The sequence below is a fragment of the Trachinotus anak genome, unplaced genomic scaffold (genome assembly GCF_046630095.1).
Source record: "Trachinotus anak isolate AG129_WGS33_773 ecotype Australia unplaced genomic scaffold, CSIRO_AGI_Tana_v1 ptg000032l, whole genome shotgun sequence".
Classification (NCBI taxonomy): Eukaryota; Metazoa; Chordata; class Actinopteri; order Carangiformes; family Carangidae; genus Trachinotus; species Trachinotus anak.
In genome coordinates, this window is record NW_027273883.1 from 10265012 (window position 1) to 10283000 (window position 17989).

The following is a 17989-nucleotide window of genomic DNA, read 5'->3' on the forward strand; positions in this document are numbered from 1 at the left end:
ATAGCCCTTTTCAGACATCTGATCTGTAACAGTGTTGGGTTCATCTAGCTGTTAAAGGAATAGCTTTTAAGCTTTCAATGTCTCCATTATAAAGCGTTACATCTCAACTCATGAGTGTTATCAAGAGAGCTGCAGTGCCCAAGTATTAGGGGAATTCTAAAATCCTTTTTTCCCCTACTTGCCACAACACAGCACGACTGGAAAACAGCAGTGACTTAGTAAATGTTGCCTTAATGATGAACAATAAAACTTTAAAATGAAACTAAAGATTTTGCCATTAACAGTTTATCCTTACTGTTTGGTTGTTAACCATCTACCACGCTAAGAAGTAGCTCTCCCCTGCCTTAATAACTTATTTAATTCATTAGCCAGGATTTGGGTTTGTAAGAAGCAAAAGAGATATCCAAGTTGTGTTCTGCCTTTCAACTAATTCCTCCTTTTGCTCACGTGCTGTTTATTCTATATGTTAAACTTGTTATCAGCAAAGTGTAAAATGCAGCAACAGCCAGCTGAGCATTTCTACAGAAGCCCAATATTCATGTTAAATGATGTTTAGACCCATCATCAAGGTTTTGCAGTGGGTGTCAAGGTGTGCTTTGCAATCCTACTCTCATCTAAGCAAAGCGCAGACACTCTGTGGCCTGACTCAGCCTTGTGTCTGCAGCACATGTATATTGTATTTTTGTGGTAAGCATTTTGCTGGATTTTCAGCAAAATCCTTGGACTGAAAGAAGTTGAAAATATAGGGCAAATGTGCTGATAATCTAATCAAAGGACTTTTTTCTCGCTATGTTCCCCTGCACTGCCAGATTAAATAAATCCTCAGTGAAAAAAAAAACCCAACAACACAAATACAAATACACAATACACAATACACAAATATTCTCACCTGAAATGTGAAGAGAACACTATGAACATCTCTTCTTACTCTTCTATTCTTAAAATGGCTCATTAATAGTATTTCATTTTTAATTTAATATATTAAACAGATTTAATTTCCTTGAGCATAAGGAATGATAATTAAGTTAACATATAAAATTTATTACCTAGCTGTCTTGGCAACACAAGTCACACATTTAATAGACATATATGTCTGAACACTCAATTAGATTATCACATTTAGTCCTAATTTAAGACAATGCCAGAGTGACAGAATAAATACTTTTTACAAGCATGATACAACATGTTAAGAAACATCAGGTGCAGTGGGTGGATTTAGTCTAGACTTAGACTTTCTCAACAGGCAATTACAGTAAAGCATTTCAGTCAATTTAGGATAATTTTAGAAGAAAACTGCACTATTCTGTTTGTTCTGAAGTAGTAAGTGATGACGTTTACCACATCAGCACAAACTATAAGCCCATAGTTACTTGAAATTGTTATGTGGCACATTTTTCCTGTTGCTATCTGTCATGTTCTTATGTCAGCAGTGGCTGCCAAAGTGCAAAACGAAAAGCATATAAGGGTGGTGTTGTAGGTTCAAAAAGGTAAAGGATCCTTATTCATTCTCTTAGTGCAGTTTGTTTTGTGTGTTATTTCCTACCTGGTAGGTGCTGGTGGCAGTAGTACAGCCTGGGAGGGGGCTGATCCTGGAGCCACCACAGCAGCTGTGCCTACTGTTACGGGGAAGGGGCTGGCAGGGTGCACTGCTCCGCCCTGAGGCAGCTGGGACTGGACCACAGGCATGGGTGCTATCTGAATGATCTGGAGAGGCATGGTAAGAGAAGACCATGAAGAAAATCGGAGGACAAATTACAAATTTATGAATGGGAAATACAAGTGGTGAGCTTCGCACTTGTTTTTACTTGACGTTACTAACAAAATGTACACAATTTCTTAAGTTCTTCTGCCAGTGTCTCCAATGAGGTGCTCACTGACCTTGCTTCCAGTCTGAGCACCGTTCTGGACAGGAAGAGGTGGAGCCACAATGGGAAACTGCTGGGCAGGGGCTGGCGCAGTCCGTACTGTTGCCATGGGAACAAGCATTTTACCCTGGAGCACTGGAGACTGTGTTTGCACTGAGGCAACAACAGAAAAAGAGAGGCGGGACATTTTATTAGGAGTCAGACAAATTATTAGCAATATGTGTCTGAGTCCTGGTCATGACTAAACTTTGCTTTGCTGTAACGGCTGCTGATTTAAAGCTCTCACCTCTAGTTCCCGGGCTGACCACTCCAACTGTTGGGCTGGACGTATATCCTGTCAGTGAACTTGTACCCTGCTGCTTTCCATTGGCCAAGGACATGTGTGCAGGCGGAGCTGTGGGCAGGTTGAAGATACTGGTTGGCTGGCTGAGCTGCTGAGGTGGACTCTTGGGGTTGGTGTTGGCAGGTAGGGTGGGCAGGATGTACTGAACTTGTGTGATGGCCTTACCCCCGGGGGGTGCCAGGGAGGAAGCAGGAAGGAACTGGGGCTGAAGCAGTGGCAGAGGCAGGGGCCCATTGGTTTGGTTATGAGGAGCTGAGACAGCAGTGGAGGGAAGGGCCTGCTGCTGGGAGGGCTGAGGCTGGGGGGAGGGGGTGATGAGCTGTACAGCAGGTTGAGCAGACAGAGCCCCTCCTAACACCAAGTTAGTCACTACACCACCTGGGCCCACGCCTCCACCTACAGGATTAGGTGATGAAGAAGAGTAGTACCCACCCCCTGTGGCTGCGGCCCCGCCTCCTGGTCCTGAACCAATCAGAAGTTGTGGCTGCTGCTGGGGAGTCAAGGACTTTCTCTCTGGTGGATGTGGGCTGGATGAAGTGCCTCCATCTCTGGGTTTGCTGGCGATGGGGAGCGGTGTGCTGATAACAGGACGCATTACATTGGTCACCACCGTAGAGGCAACCCTCAGAGCGCCAACCCCCAGGGGTGGGTTCACACCCAGTGAACCCACTGACGAGGAGGGAGGCCCTCCAGCTGGAGAAGTGGAAATGACTGACTGGCCAGAAGAGAGGGAGAGAGAAGAGGCTTGCACTCCTCCCCCTACCTCTCCCCCAAATGTGTCTTTACCGTCTCCTTCTCCTCTCTCCTTCCTCCTATGATCTGAAAACCCTCCCCCTCCTGATCTCCCCTCATCATAACGCTTGCTGGTGGGGTAAGAGGACAGCGAGACACTCCTGCCATGAGGGGTATGGTATGAGGAAGATGATGATGCAGTAGAGCAGATGACTGGAGCAAAGACTCTCTGAAAAGAAAAACAGATGGACAGTAAAATATTTTGAGAAAAGATACAAACCAGAGAAGGCACTTACTTCTAATGGTAAATAAATCTGTATTAGATCAACTAGAAAGATAAATAACAGGAGACAAAGACCTTTCGATCGCTTTCATCTCCAGAACCGTTATCGCTGTCGCTGTCAGTCACCCGCTCCTTACACTTGAGGTCTATGGAACTGCTAGGATAGGGGTCCTCTGTGGAAAATGAAAATATGCACTACTGATGCTGCATTCATGCAATTTCGGCAGAATGAGAAGAACAGGGAAAGCACCTTTTACTCCGAAAAGTTCAGGTATTGTTCCAACGTGGTTAGTGCTAACTTTGTAGTCACACCAGGCAATTAGCCTAAATTAAGTACTTTCATTTTGTTACGCATTTGTAGAAGTTCATTTCCAAGTGAGACCAGAAAGAGTGTATACACAGTGTAAATAAAATGAGCTGAATTAACTGTATTAGTGTTAATTTTGGATTTTAAATGCCTATAGTTCTTCTCCCCACGTGGGAGATATCATCAGTGTCAGAATTTCCCCGATATCTTCCACTCAGAATTACAGGTCTGGGGCTGGCATGAAAGGTTGGCTGCTTGTAATTACAGTATAAACAATATGATGTGAATATGGCACATGTATCTGGATCAGCTCTCAATGCCATCAAATCAGTAAAAATGAAACATCGAAGTGGTCAAAAACTGCACACAATTTAGCCACATTATAGGTTATATTGTTAAGTAGGGAACAAACAGTGCAAAGAGAATACATAAAACCACATGATGTACAAAATCCTCACGATGGTTTCACAAAGTCTTTTGTGACACATCATTGCTGACATCAAATATTACTTCTGACTGAGAATCCTATTGTACCACTGAATGGGATTTCCACATGTAGTTACTGGAAATTTATTAAGTGGGTCAGTGACACAGGAAAGTATGCTAACAAGTATCTCCAATCTAACATATTGCTTCATGAGTAGAGTAGGTCTGATTTCTCACCGATGACATCATCATCTCCCTCCTCTTCACAGATGACCATTCGCTCCTCATCGCTGGTCATGTCCTCACTGACCCCCCGCTGGGACTGCGACAGGGGTGGGGCATGGCTCGAAAACTGGCTACCACCATCGCCACACATCTGCAGTCATGAAGTAAAAGCCCTTATAGCAGACATGCTTTTTAAACAGGTTAAAGGGGCTGGGGTTTACCATTTGTGTGTGTTTGTATTTGCCAAATTTGTCTGTGTTTTGTATATTTTTATTCAAAATGTGAGAAATGTTATCACAGACAAATACACAGTATTTTACTGTCACAACTGCCACACTGTTAAAAATGTAATTTCTTTCTTACTGTTTGTAAAAGCAAATCATGCTCACAAAAACAACACTAAAACACCATTTGTCCCCACCATTGATGATCATCTCCACTTAGTTGTTTACAATGTGCCATGCTGCATGTTACAAAATAAACTTTCCAGGTCCATGAGCTGTTCTAAAGTCTTACCTGTGCCAGTTCTGCCAGGGCTTGTGTATTTCCCCTATCACTCCGCTCCAGGCTGTGCATGGCACTTTGAGAGAAGGCTCGGGGACGGGTAAGTTGGCCCACATGACCCTCTCCTGTACTCCTCTCAGACACCAGACCTGGACCAACCCCCTTCAGCTCCACAGAGTGAGGCTCTATCGGGGGCAAAAAGAGGAGCATTACAGGACTGGAGAGGATAAAAATGCCAAAAATGACAGGTATTACTAGTATTTATTTAAGTGTCTTTTGTTGTGCATCATGAGAGTTGAGTGAAACTAACCCGTGGACTCAGACATGCTCCTCTCTCTGATGTCTTTGCCCCCTGGGACCCCACGACCTTCAGAGCTGGACTTCTTCCTGTCTTTGTTGCACCACTTCCAGTCTGGGTGTGCCTTAAAGTGGGCCTCTTTTACCTGGGAAAACGAGAGGGGACAGGAAGCAGGGAGTGAGTGAAAAGAAGACAAAAATATAGTACAGGCACTATAGGCTGGCACAGAAGAATTCGTTTGTTAGTAATTCTGTGGGTGGTTTCTTGTCTGTAAATGCATCTGTGTACCTGGAAGGCCAAATCATGGTACTTTTGTTTCTCCTTGGGTCCCAGAGCATACCACCACTCCCCAAGAATCTTGCTGACTGTCCTGTTGTCCTGGTTTGGGTGCCGCTGGTGCACCAATGCCCTGTGGCGCTTACTGAAAATCATAAAGGCATTCATCGGTCGCCGAATGTGGTCTTTCTCCCTCTGAGCAAGTGAGCAAGAAAGACAGATGGATATTAGATTACATATTTTACTAAAAAGAACAATGAAAATTTTGATGTTCTGTATGAGCAGTGACAAGGCTACCTTTCCAGGGCTGCTCTTGTCTCCATCTTTGGGCAGCGCACTGAGGGACTGAGTGCGTCGCTTTACTGGTGATGTAGAGAGAGGCTGCTCTGGTACAACTCCTGGGAGGAAGCTGAAAGGAGACAAAAAAAACAGCCCTTTGTTTATAATCTTCAAAAGATATCTTCCTAGAGAACAACACAAACCTGCAGCCTTACACACAAGTACTACTTTATCTTTCCCTCTTAAATATTGAGTAATCTTCTACTTCATATCAAGTATTATGTACCATAGAACTGCAAGTCTCTTAGATGTAGACACAGAGCACAAGTAGTTCATCTCTCATGAGATACATTAGCAGATTCAGCAGATAGCTCATCCATTTCAATGGCTGACAGCCTGGCCACTGCCTTTCATATAGTGATAGAGCTCAGAGATGGAATGCTTTTGTTCCCATCTGCTTTGTTCTGGCACTGAGCTCTTCTGCCCAAATTAGCGCAAGGATACAGAAAATATCACACTCCCTTACTGTATGTGTGGGTACACAGTACCACAGAAAATTACTGTGAAGGCTGACTTGGACAAATATGGACAAATACATAACTGCTCTTATATATGGACACTGTTGACACATGAGGGTAAACATGCAGCATGTGCCTTTCTGTGTTCATGTAACCTCAAAGTTTTTCACTCAAAATCATTGTAAATCAGAAAAAAAAAAACTGCACTAACGGGTCATCCACATCACTCTCCGTCTCGCTGTCAGGCCTCTCCCTCTCTGCATCTCCTTTCTCCTTCTCTGGAGGCGGCTCATCAGAAGAGGGGGGAGGCCGGGACGGGGGACCTCTTTCTACAGTGGGAGGTGCCTCTGCAGGCTCCTGTGACAGCGCTGCCACCCCCTGACACTCTGAGGAAAAACAACAAAGAGATGCATACTTGCTCATGGAAAAGTAAACAATATGTGGTATTCAGAACAATACTGAAACCTAAGGAAAATTACACAAAACTTGTGATAACACATGTTCTCCAGTCATTAGGTCAGCCATAGGGTATTCAGTACCTGTCTTCAGACTGGCTGCTTGGGGGTGGTTGACTGGGTGCTGGCCCTCTCCTGGCTGAGAAGCAGCATCTGATTGGGTTGGTGCCAGGAAAGGGACCAATGAATGCCAGGGGAAGACTGGAACTGACCGGGGCTCTACATTGGTCCACACTGCAGAGGAAAACAGTATTACTTATTAACAGCCAACAGCATCTGATATCCATAACTTCATAATATGCTCCCCTGCTCAGATATCACATTCAAGACAACCAGGCCTATTTCCTTATTTGGAGAATTAGGGCCCTCAGTGCAACACTGCTAACAGAAATACATTCCTACTCTAATCACCAGCTCTAATCATTTCTTAAAATTAGTTTTCAATGTAATCATGCATAATCATTTTTAACTAATGGAACTACAAATAAATATACTACAACCAGACATGAGCCAAGTGCTTAGGTTATGTCAGTATGCTGAGTATTACTGGCTCTCATTTTAGTCATCTAACCAGTGGCTGATTAAAATCTGTGACACTAGGTGAATGCAATAAATTAACTGGTAGAATAGAACAATATCAGTACTTTGAGAACTATCAAGAATATCAGTACCTCCACAGTAGTACACCTCCAGCCACTTAACTGGTTAAATCTCTCCAACAACAGCAGATGTACCAAAGGACTCTCTGTTCTCAATAACAGACTGGATAGAGAACAGAAGCTGGTACACTCTGAATGTTCATAATTGAATAAGGGATTGTCTAAGCCATCTTATCTTCCTTTCTATTAAAGAAAAAAAAACCTCTTAATAAGGATGCATCTCTTAAAAACTCCCCAGTAACAATATCTGCCCCCTTTAAGCCTTCAAAAACATATTCAGTAAGAATGTTAATTGACCACTTAAGGGTTGCCTTATTCTACAACTGAACAATAATGAAATACAGTGGGGTCCAAAAGTCTGAGATTACTTGACTTTTGGACCCCACTGTATGTGTACAGATTTAGCGACAGTAGATATGGACTAACCAAACATGCTTAATCCTTGGCGGAGATACTGAGGATTCTCTGATGAGAACATGGTTGAATAAAATCCTTGATGTTTCTCCAAAAAAGAATAATGATATGTCCTTTGAAAATCTCTCTTCTACAACAAACACAAACCCAGGTCAGGAAACATTTTTAATCCAAAATCTCGAGCTGAAATTGTCTGGAAGCTCACAGATGACGACAAGTGCTCAATGGTGTCTGTGTCCGTTTCATCCCTACAGGTTGCAGTCATCATTCACAATTATTACTGCATCACCCCCCTGCATCATGAGGCTTTGAAGATGTGGCATAGAGAGGTATCCTTTTTTTAAATTCCAATGCGAGTTAAAAGGAAATATGTCTGTCAAGTAGAGTCCATGTCTCCGTATCGCAGAATGCCGCAATCTAATAACTTACACGGAGCAATCAAACATCGGTGGACAAAATGTACTATGAACGATTACAATAACATACAAAACTCAACTTAGATTTGTAAGAATACAACAGTGTATAGACGACCCACTGAAAAGATGATTATGATCGAAGGTAAGGTTCCTCCTCCCTTTGGTCTAATTACCCCCGATGCCCTCTCTCCCTGTTTGTTTACATTACTACAGCAGCTCGGCCATGAAGGGGTTAACAAGGCCTTGAGCCCATCCACGGCCAAGATTACTACATGCGCCCGGAAACTACGCAGTCTTCCTGGCCCATGTCAAACCTTGGTCTGCGGTTAAAGCAGAGCTGCAGACAGGTGGGCTCGGCAGGTATTAAGAAGCACATACAGCCTCCCAGTCAAATAGATGAAGGGCTGCTGTAAGAGGGCACCGTATCGATCAGGCTAAACTGCACTGCAACAAGCAAATAAGGGCGATCAGAGATAAGGTGATTTGTCTAACTTGGAAGAGCAGCGTGAGAATCTGTTTTTGTCCAAGTATGCACTGTTTACTTAACTACTTTAATGCGTCCTGATTTTTCTTTTTTTTTTTAATTTATTTATTTATTTTTTTAAACAAATCACATAGACTCTGATTTAGCTGTCTCTTGCAACAGCCGGAGCCTCAAGTGCACCGCTCCAAATTGGACCAACCTCTCGGGAACGCCCCTGGTCGTGCACCAGCCGCACAGACAGAGGCAAAAGAAACGCAATTGTTCTCATGTCTCAACTACAAAGGCGTATTCACATGTACATGGCTGCCAAAATAATCCGGCGAAGACTGTTTGACAAGTGCATTACACCAAATACTAACTTCTTTTCCCCATTACTTGACCCCAGAATTGCACCATGCACCTGTCTTAACCTGACAATTTAGTTAACACCTGCCAAGATACTCAATCACCATTGGAAAGACAGAGACCAACATGGGTTTATCCTTGTTTACTACGCATAAGCAGATGTCGCTGACTGTAAATCTGGTGCATTCATCCATCACCTTGTGCTTACAAGCCCGCTATCCATCAGCTTGATTATCAAGAGAGCAAACAAACATTATCGTCCCTTCTGCTGCTAGCTAGTGCTTAGCTCATCTTTGTGCAGTTTACCATCTCCTTTCCTACCTGGCCAATCTGGCCACAAACCTCTCGTTAGCTAGCAACTGATGAGACTACAACACAGCGATAAAAGCGAGCACGGTGAGCACTCCTGCCTCCACTCAGCGAGGAGAAAAGGGAGATGAATCGCTGTTATTTATCTCTTTCTCCTCCTCCTCGGACGAGCTCTCAAGGCAGCAGACGAGTGGCTGGGTTGAAGATGCCCCCAATTCAGGACCCGAAGCCCGAGAAGGGGTGGAGGGGATCTTTAGGAAGAAGCGATATAGTAGGTTAGGTTAAAGCCGTTGGTGAGGTCCGTCCGTCTGCAGCAGGTTAGCTAGCCACTTCGTGCGGACGACATCGGCGCACACACCGTCCAGCCCGTGTAGGATACCTGGAGTTACGAGTGTTGTTTTGGTCTAGAAAAGTCCTCCTATCGCATCTCCACAGCTCCCAGCCCGAGTTTACTCCCTTATTTTTCTCTCGTTCTCTCTCTCGCAAGCCTTGGCCCTCTCTTTCTCTTTCCCTCCCTCTTCCTCTTGTTGTAAACTAGGCTGCTGCCCCCCCCCATCCCCCGTACTCATCGCCCTCCCCTTCTCGTCCTGTCAACCTCGCCCAGCCTTGTCCCGCCTTCCTCGGCAAACTCTGCTCGGCTATTGGCCAAGTCAGCCACTCGTCATCTGCCCGCTGCGAACCCTGATTGGTCAGCGTGTGCACTGGAATGCCAGTCATATGCAAATTTCACCCGGCCTCACAAACAGCTTCTCTTCTCACCACAAAAACGGAACTAATCTGAAATACTCAATACTAATGAATAAGCAACGCCATATAACTTTGCGACATTCACAAGAAAACACTGGCTGGCGTTCAAGTAATGCCTCAAAAGTGTCTACTTTTATGTTTCTTTCAATAAGCCCACCCCCGTTTTATGTCATTGGTGCAGGATTCGTAGTAAACCTTGAATGATGCGTGAATGAGCGAATCAAAAGCCGACACTCAGATATAGGCCAACCAATGGCTTAACAGAGGTTAGATTGCGATCCCTCCCTCTTACAAATGCTCGGCTCAAGCTTTAATACCCATAAAGACCATTCAATGCAGGGAGGCGCTAGTGAGTTTACTTGCCACGCTGCCTTTAGTCTTGTCAATGCCATCTGCACAGGGGAGGGATGTTGATGAGGGCTCTGAGGTCAAGATGACAATGCATATCCATACCCATAAAACAAGTAAGAGTATGCAGGATCATTCTGCCTGCTATTTGAGTGTTTTTACAAAGTTGTTCCATCCAAACATAAATGCTGTCTGTTTTTATAAATCAGCAATATTAACTTCTGAGAGGGATTATAAATCCTTTCTTGGATAATGTTACAATATGCTTCTAATAACAAAGCTAACAGTAGGGATGTAAGTGATGTAATTTTCCACCATAAAAAGCCCTTTCAAATCCCCAAACATTTTTCCATCTCTCCATCATGCAAATGTGCCTCCTCCAGACAGAATTTTAAATGTTCTGATGCAACACTGGCATGGAGAGGAGAGAGAGAGAGAAAGAGACAGAGAAGAAGAAAAGAATTGAAAACAGGAGAGTAGGGGTGGTTAGAAAGAGAGGGAAAATGGGTGGAACAGGCTAAGAGTGGAGAGGACCAGAGGGTAAAAATAGACTGAGAGTCATTTTCAGCAGGAGAGGCAGGCAAGCAGTGAGAGAGGGAGGGTGGGTGGGTGGGTGGGTCGTGGGTGGAGAGAAAACAACTTGTGAAAACAGAACTTCTCTTAAAAGGAGGAAGGGTGTGGGGGGCCAGAGATGGGGGAGACAGAAAGAGACAAAGGGAAAGCATTTTAAGATACCTATGTTGTTTAAGTATAACACAGCTAAGACACAAAGGAGGAGGACTTGCACATATGATAAGGTTTCTCCTCATACTGTATGAGTCAGGAAGTCATTCTCAGCCTGGCTCATGTATCCATAAGACAAATACAACACTGGGAGAAACTTAATTAACACTACAAGCCAGTCAGCTCATCAGAAGCTTGGGAGCTGACCAATAAGGTTTTGAGAGCCACTGCCAGCCGCTGTCCTCAGTAGTAAAAAAGTTAACTCATTCAGTCCTGGGTTACAAGTCTTACAAATCTCAAAAACACTTACAAATCTAAATTTAGATCAGTGCCACTATACAAAAATGTGAGTGGGATAAAAAACAATATACTGACATCTCAAACAAAAAGAAGCATCTTTGCAATGTGCTTATGTTCCACCTCAATACGTCAGTCAACTCTCCTGTGCCTTTATGCTCTCAGTCTGCACCAGTAAAACATCTTTCGTCATGTAAAAATATGGGGGTGACTGTCGGTCTGTCTTTTAAACCTACGGGCGCTTCTAGAAAGGGTTAATCTGATAGGCATTAGAAGAAGAGTCGAGGAGAGAGAGCCAGAGATTAATGCTTATCAACTGCACTGAGCTCTCAACAAGTCAATCCAGCAAACACAGTGTGTTAAGGGGAGGGAGTTGGACAGCTTGGCTGAAAGGAAAAGAGGGTGAAAGAGGGCAGGGGTGGAGATGAGGGATTACTGTGGCTGCTCAGTGGTTACAACCCTGGGTAAACATTACAAGCCCTTAGTAATGAACCACATCTGACCAATTATTCAGAGCAGAGTAATGAGCTTTCTCTGTAGGCTGGTTTGAATATGCCTAAATACTTGATTGATTCACAATAAAATACTGCAAACCCATTTGTGTAAAGGTTTTTTTTGTCCATTTGGAAACAATTTTAATTGCCACACGACAGTTATTTGAGGACAAAAGGATGTACTGTTAAAATAAGGCAATCTGTCGACTGCATGCCTGTAAAGTTGCACAGAGGTGAAGTAAACACAAGATGATCGTGGGAAACCACAGAGTTTTAGCGCTTAGTCATATATAAGAGATAAGCGGTAAAGACTGGCAAGAGTAAGAGAGAAGGTGTTAAACAAAACAGTAAAAGAGAAATTCCCCCTCAGCTAAGCTTAACTATCTCTCCCTGCTGCCATGCTGCTAATGCAGTATCTGTGTAGGAGTTCAGCAGCTTTCATTGGCTGTCTCCTCTTACAGACATCATGCTTTTAATGTGCGCATGTATGCATGTCTGTACCCTCCAATTAAATCTGTCAAACGCCATGTGACCTCACTCGAGAAACTTTTCCTCCTCCTCCTTACCTATGCTGGCACTATGCAGGCGGAGCACCGCCTTCGCTCAATCTCCCATCCCATCTCTCTCATCCCTTAATTCATCTTCTACTCCTGTGCTCTGTGTCTCTCCCTCCCACAACCCACCATTTGCTCCGTCCAATTATAACTCGATCCACCAGTCCTTTGCAGTTACCATGGCAACAGCTATGTTGGGCACAGGTCCCCATGTCGCCTGTGGTCACCAGTCTGCCGCTGACCGTCATCATCTATTGCATCAAAATAAGCTTAACCAATCATTTTACATAATCTTTAGATGGCTTGTTGACATGCACAGGGAGCCCTTTGTGTGACCACAAAAGGTGATTTTTAAGACACTGTATCAGTCTGTGGCTTTATTATAGTTTCACTTTAAGTCCAAATAAACTGCTACTCCATATTTCGTTCAATGTTGTGAAAGGACAACTCCGTCATTGCGTACTGATAGGAATGAAACAGCAATTATTGGATGGATCCGTCATTGCCCAAACGTAAAACACACTCCATACTCTGTGGCTTCATGTGCACGTTCATTAGCTCTCTCTTCATAACAGTGAATAATTACCATCGAGTAGAATACATCAAACACAAACTTGAGAATTGTGTTTGGAGACCCAGATCCTTCCACTCGCTGTGAGGGAACTTGTAATGTATGTGTTTGGCCATGTGGGGGCACTACTAGTCTGCAGATAAATGGCTTACAGACAGGCAGCTCCAGTAAAACAGTGCAGCGACTGCTGAGCTGAAGATGAAAGGAAAGTAGAGGAGGAGAGTGGGATGAAGGAGAGAGAAAAGAAATTCCTAAGCGAAATCATTCCAAACTTTGGGATGTGAGGAAACACAGGAACACTGTGATCTCAAAAGAACAATGAAAGTGAGTTCGACGGAGACTCCAAAGAAGCTGAATCTAATTCTAACTTTACATGTGTGCAGTCAAAGTCTTGGAGCCACCTCAGACTAAGGAGTCCCACTGCACCAGTGCATTTTGAGAATCTCCCCAAAGAGTGCTTTGCCCAATAGGAAATAGGATTATCGTTGCATATGACTTTTGTGGTAAGTCTTGAGGGCTTCACATGTGCTTTGGTGCCAGTCTAGATGGCTGTGTGATCCAGATGTGGTTGTTGCCATGGCCAGGGAGGATATGCAGGGCTTTAAGCGTTACGTAAAGCAGGGGCGGGAGGGAGTGGGGATGTTATTCCCGGGTATCCGTATCCGGGTAGACCAGGATGAAGAGAGGAGGGGAAGCGAAGCCACTGCAATGCGATGGAGCAAAGGGTTAAAACAAATGTGTCATAATGTGTTAGACAGAAAAATCAAAAATGAGACAGAGGAAGATGGGAAAACAGAGAAAAAGACGAATCCAAGAGCAAAATAACGGTTGCGGAAAAGTGTATTCTCGTGTACTTAAGAGAGTGTGACATGTTTACTCAGTGTTGCACAAACTGCGTGTGCATGTTTGTGTGGGTGAGCGACACAGAAAGACAGAGAAAAAGAATCAAGCAAAGTTAATAACATTCAAAGGCTAGAATGCAATTTAGCTTCCAGTCATTTATAACGGTGGAATACTGACATACAAGATATATTTTAACATATATCTTTGAATGTTGACTGAAGGTGAAAAAGAGAACACATTCATTTAAGATGCTAAAAGTGCAAAAAAGAGATGTTCTGTTCAAGAAACAGTCATGCTAATAATAATTTGCTCACAGACATAATCATGCAGCACAGTATGTGAAATGCTGAGCAGTTTCACTACATGGTCACACAGAGGAAGCTTGTGTTTCTGGTGATACCAGGACTTGGACACAAAAAATAAATGCACAACACTCTTTTAAGACCTTTACAAGAACAAAGTCTTCTAGGTCCTCTCTATAAAAAGGACACAATCCACACTTTCCTCACTGACTTCAGAGCTAGAGTGATGAAAGTTGCCGCTCATGAATGCTATAATCAGTAAATGTAAAAATTCAAAACATGTTCCAAGTAAATGCTTATAATAGGGGTTGTGTTTTTTCAAAGTGTCATGAAAAAACAGAAGAAGTGTGGAAATGGCTGCAAATATGAGTGTGTAATTGATATGTGACCTGGAACACTTTAGTCACTGTTTAAATAATTTAGAGGAAACCCTCCGATTATCCGGGATCGTTTCTGCTTTCAGGGAATGTTGACTAAAACACTCAGGTCGGAATAAGAAGGAGCTGCCAATGGTGTGTTGGTGTGTAAACACATGTGAGCATGCTGAAGTTCCTCCTCTCTCAGTGGAAAGTCACACAAGAACATGTGCCACACACACACACACACACACACATAAACACACACACATAAACACACACACACACAGATGTGAGCAAACACACACACACATCCAAGCACACCCACACACACACACACACGCAGACATGCTGCTATTTCTATTTGTGAATGTTCAGTTATATATACAGGCTACATCAGTGTGATGTTTGCTTTGTTGCCATGGCAACAGACGTTTGGCGCTCACACATCATATCCGGTACTCAATGATTGACGCTTGGTTACTCCGTCTCATACACTCACTGCATGCAACACACACGTGACACCATAAAAAATGGTCTCATCCTTCACCTTGTTGCCAGTTTTCTGCCTTCAACAGTTTTATTTTACAGGAAGTTACAGCGAAGCTTAAAAAGACATTTAATTTACTTACTCATTAGCACGTTTTAGGAAAACACATGCACACAGAGAAAATACGCAGCTTTGCCTGTAAAGTGTCTGACTGTCAGTTGAGGGGCTTAACTAAGCCAAGGGTCTGTCGCCATATCTCTGAGTGCATTAATAAAAACACAGCTCATATGTGGCATTATACTGTATGTTACAGGGAAAAGAGAGGAAGAACTCGCCAGTTACTTATTTCTGAATTGTATGAAATTGAATCTGTTCCTATCTTCCTACATATCATAGCCTCTTTGTCTTCTTACATATCAAATCTACACTATACTATATGATCTATGAGGTGTTAGAAGAACTATATTAGTTTGCTGAAATATCAACCTAAATTGTCCTTTTTGAGTACCAGATATTTCACAGTAAATTCATTCAGTCCTGAAGAAAAGTTCCAACCTGACCACAGGAACATACCGAACATTTAGTTTGCACATTTTATTTATTCATCTAATTTTCCGGTTGTATTTTTCTAAAATAATAATTTCACTTAAAAGCCTGATATAACCTAGAGTTTTTCCTACCCTTGAATAGCTGCAATGTGTCATCACTGATCAGCTGGTAACCCACGTAGGAGAATTTCAATAGTCTGGGATTCAGTAAGGTTTTTTGTGTTTCCACCCTCACATGAACAGAAATCTGACTGACATCAAATGTGTGTTCTTTTTGTACTCTAAATAATATTCACTATCATTAATTACCACAGAGATGGATGTATTTATCATGCAATTGTACTTCAAGATCGAGGAGTGTCAACATTATTTCTGCAGAAGGTTTAGAATACCACTTTATTTTCATTTCTTAAAAACTATTGCAAGTGGCCCCAGAGAATAAGAATTAGCCAAGATTTCTTGAATTATACTTTTATAATAATATGTTCTGACACAATCTATATTTAAGGTTATTTAAAAACAATAAATTACCTATAAAACCTTTAAACCTTTAAAACCTTTAAAAATTAGCAGATAACCGTTTGTTCATTTCTCAAAACCTGATAAGAAAACACTAACACCTACGCAAACTTGCAAATCACAAACCTACCATACGTGTGATTGCACATACACAGTGTTTCCTACTTTTACTCATATTTCACACTCTCCTACGACCATATGCAAAAGCTCACACACCCGTTCTAACTCTACAGAAAACACCCACATGTGCTCCTCACTCAAAGGTCTTCAAAATAAATGCACGCGCGCACACACACACACACACACACACACACATAGGAAAGCGTGCATGCTCTCAAACAAAGAGATGCTATTCATTCATTCAGCGTCCTTTCAGCAGCAAAAAAAAAAAAAGGGGGACTGAGGAGGGACCGTACACTCAAAATGACAGCGCTCCCTTTCCTGTCCACTTCTCTGTCACACTCATGAAAGTGTACACAGAGATAAGTACAAACACACTGAGAGCTGCTGAAGTAATTACACTAACTAATACTATATGTCCATATATCACACAACTGAAAAGTGGGCTCTTATTTTCAGCTGATGATGAATAATGCCCTCTCTGTTACACATGCACACACACACTATAGTGCAGCGTATTCCCACACAGGACCTTGAGAAACGAATACTTCACACACCCACACAACACACTGAAACTTATAACATATTTCTTACACATGCACGCACACACACACACACACACACACACACACACACACACACAAAATCAACCCACCTCAGTAACACTGGCAAAAGAATGCAGCCCACAACATGTTTGACTATATCTTCTCATGAGTCACTAATAAACAAACAAACATCAGAACAATATACACAGCGGAAATAGTTTGTTGTGAGTAAGAAGATAACAGTTGCGAGGGTCATACAAACACACATACACTTCTTAAGAGCATGTTGGTCAGAGTTTTTCATTAAATAAATGAATCAAAGATTTACACAAAACTTGCTTTCAAGTTCTCCACTTTCTCACCTTCTATGTCTTTTTTATCCACACTGCCATCCTCCTTATGCCATTCATCATTCCTCATTCTCTTTCTGATCTAATCCCTATTTTTTCTCTTTCTCTTTAGCACACAAAAGCCAAAACAAGTTGGTGGAAACAGTCTATAACTGGTCTACATATTGTAAATCTAGCTCACATGTTCCATACACACTTTTGCCTTCGTCTTTAAATGTTAATTTCTTGTGTAGCACTGATTCACAGCAGACAACACCTATTCCTCTTCATGCCTCCATTTATTTTCTTTTTCTTCAGAATGCTTATTTTTTCTTATCGAACTTCCCTGTTCCTTTCTATTATAAATCCATGTGTCTTGTGTATGTAGTGTAGGTATGATTGCTACCACTCAGCCATGAAGTTTCTGTCCATAATGACTTCGTATATAAGAAGGACTCTCCAATATCGACAAAGCTAATCCTGTATAACGTACAGTCTAATCCCTATGGAAAACACAAAAACACCAAAGCATGCATGCCCAAGCATACATTTTCTCTTTTGCACTTTCTCTCTCTCTCCCTTACACACTCTACAACACAAACACACACTTGAATGCACTGAAATAATTTTGCATCCATCTAATGTGTCCCTTTTCCCTTTTCATCTAAAATCCCAATCAACAACAAATTAATTATTACTTTGCTTGGCTTTTAAATATTGTATGACACATGACATAAAACAGTCACCATATAAACCAAGCTCCCTTTGCCCTGAGTTATTCGGATGGACGGCAGGGATTATTCCAACTTTGATGTGCGCTGACTAGTGAATTTAGTGATTGTTTTGTCATCAGCAGTGAGTCTAACAAGACTAGTCCTGACCTGGTCAATCACACGAGCCTTTTCCAGGGCTTACGTGGGTCACGTGACCAGCTTTAGCATTTAGTTTACAAGCAGACACGAGGATGGTGGACAGACGATTAGAAGAAGCCATATGGGACAACAGCATGTTGGCTAACAGGCGCTTCTTGCACTGGGCATCAACACACACAGGTTGTGGCATGTT

The 17989-nt window shown here is 42.6% G+C and overlaps 1 protein-coding gene across 1 annotated transcript in view; it reads right to left on the reverse strand.

Annotated features, from left to right (window-relative positions):
* cicb (capicua transcriptional repressor b) overlaps positions 1-17989 on the reverse strand; it is a 37890-nt gene that overhangs the window by 7972 nt on the left and 11929 nt on the right. Inside the window, exons 3-13 of the mRNA XM_071470345.1 lie at positions 6596-6745; positions 6268-6442; positions 5557-5668; positions 5272-5454; positions 4996-5128; positions 4698-4870; positions 4194-4332; positions 3299-3396; positions 2152-3169; positions 1879-2018; positions 1544-1704 (exon numbers count right to left, since the gene is read on the reverse strand). Coding sequence (XP_071326446.1) covers positions 1544-1704; positions 1879-2018; positions 2152-3169; positions 3299-3396; positions 4194-4332; positions 4698-4870; positions 4996-5128; positions 5272-5454; positions 5557-5668; positions 6268-6442; positions 6596-6745 — 2482 coding nt within the window. The remainder of the gene's footprint in view (positions 1-1543; positions 1705-1878; positions 2019-2151; positions 3170-3298; positions 3397-4193; positions 4333-4697; positions 4871-4995; positions 5129-5271; positions 5455-5556; positions 5669-6267; positions 6443-6595; positions 6746-17989) is intronic.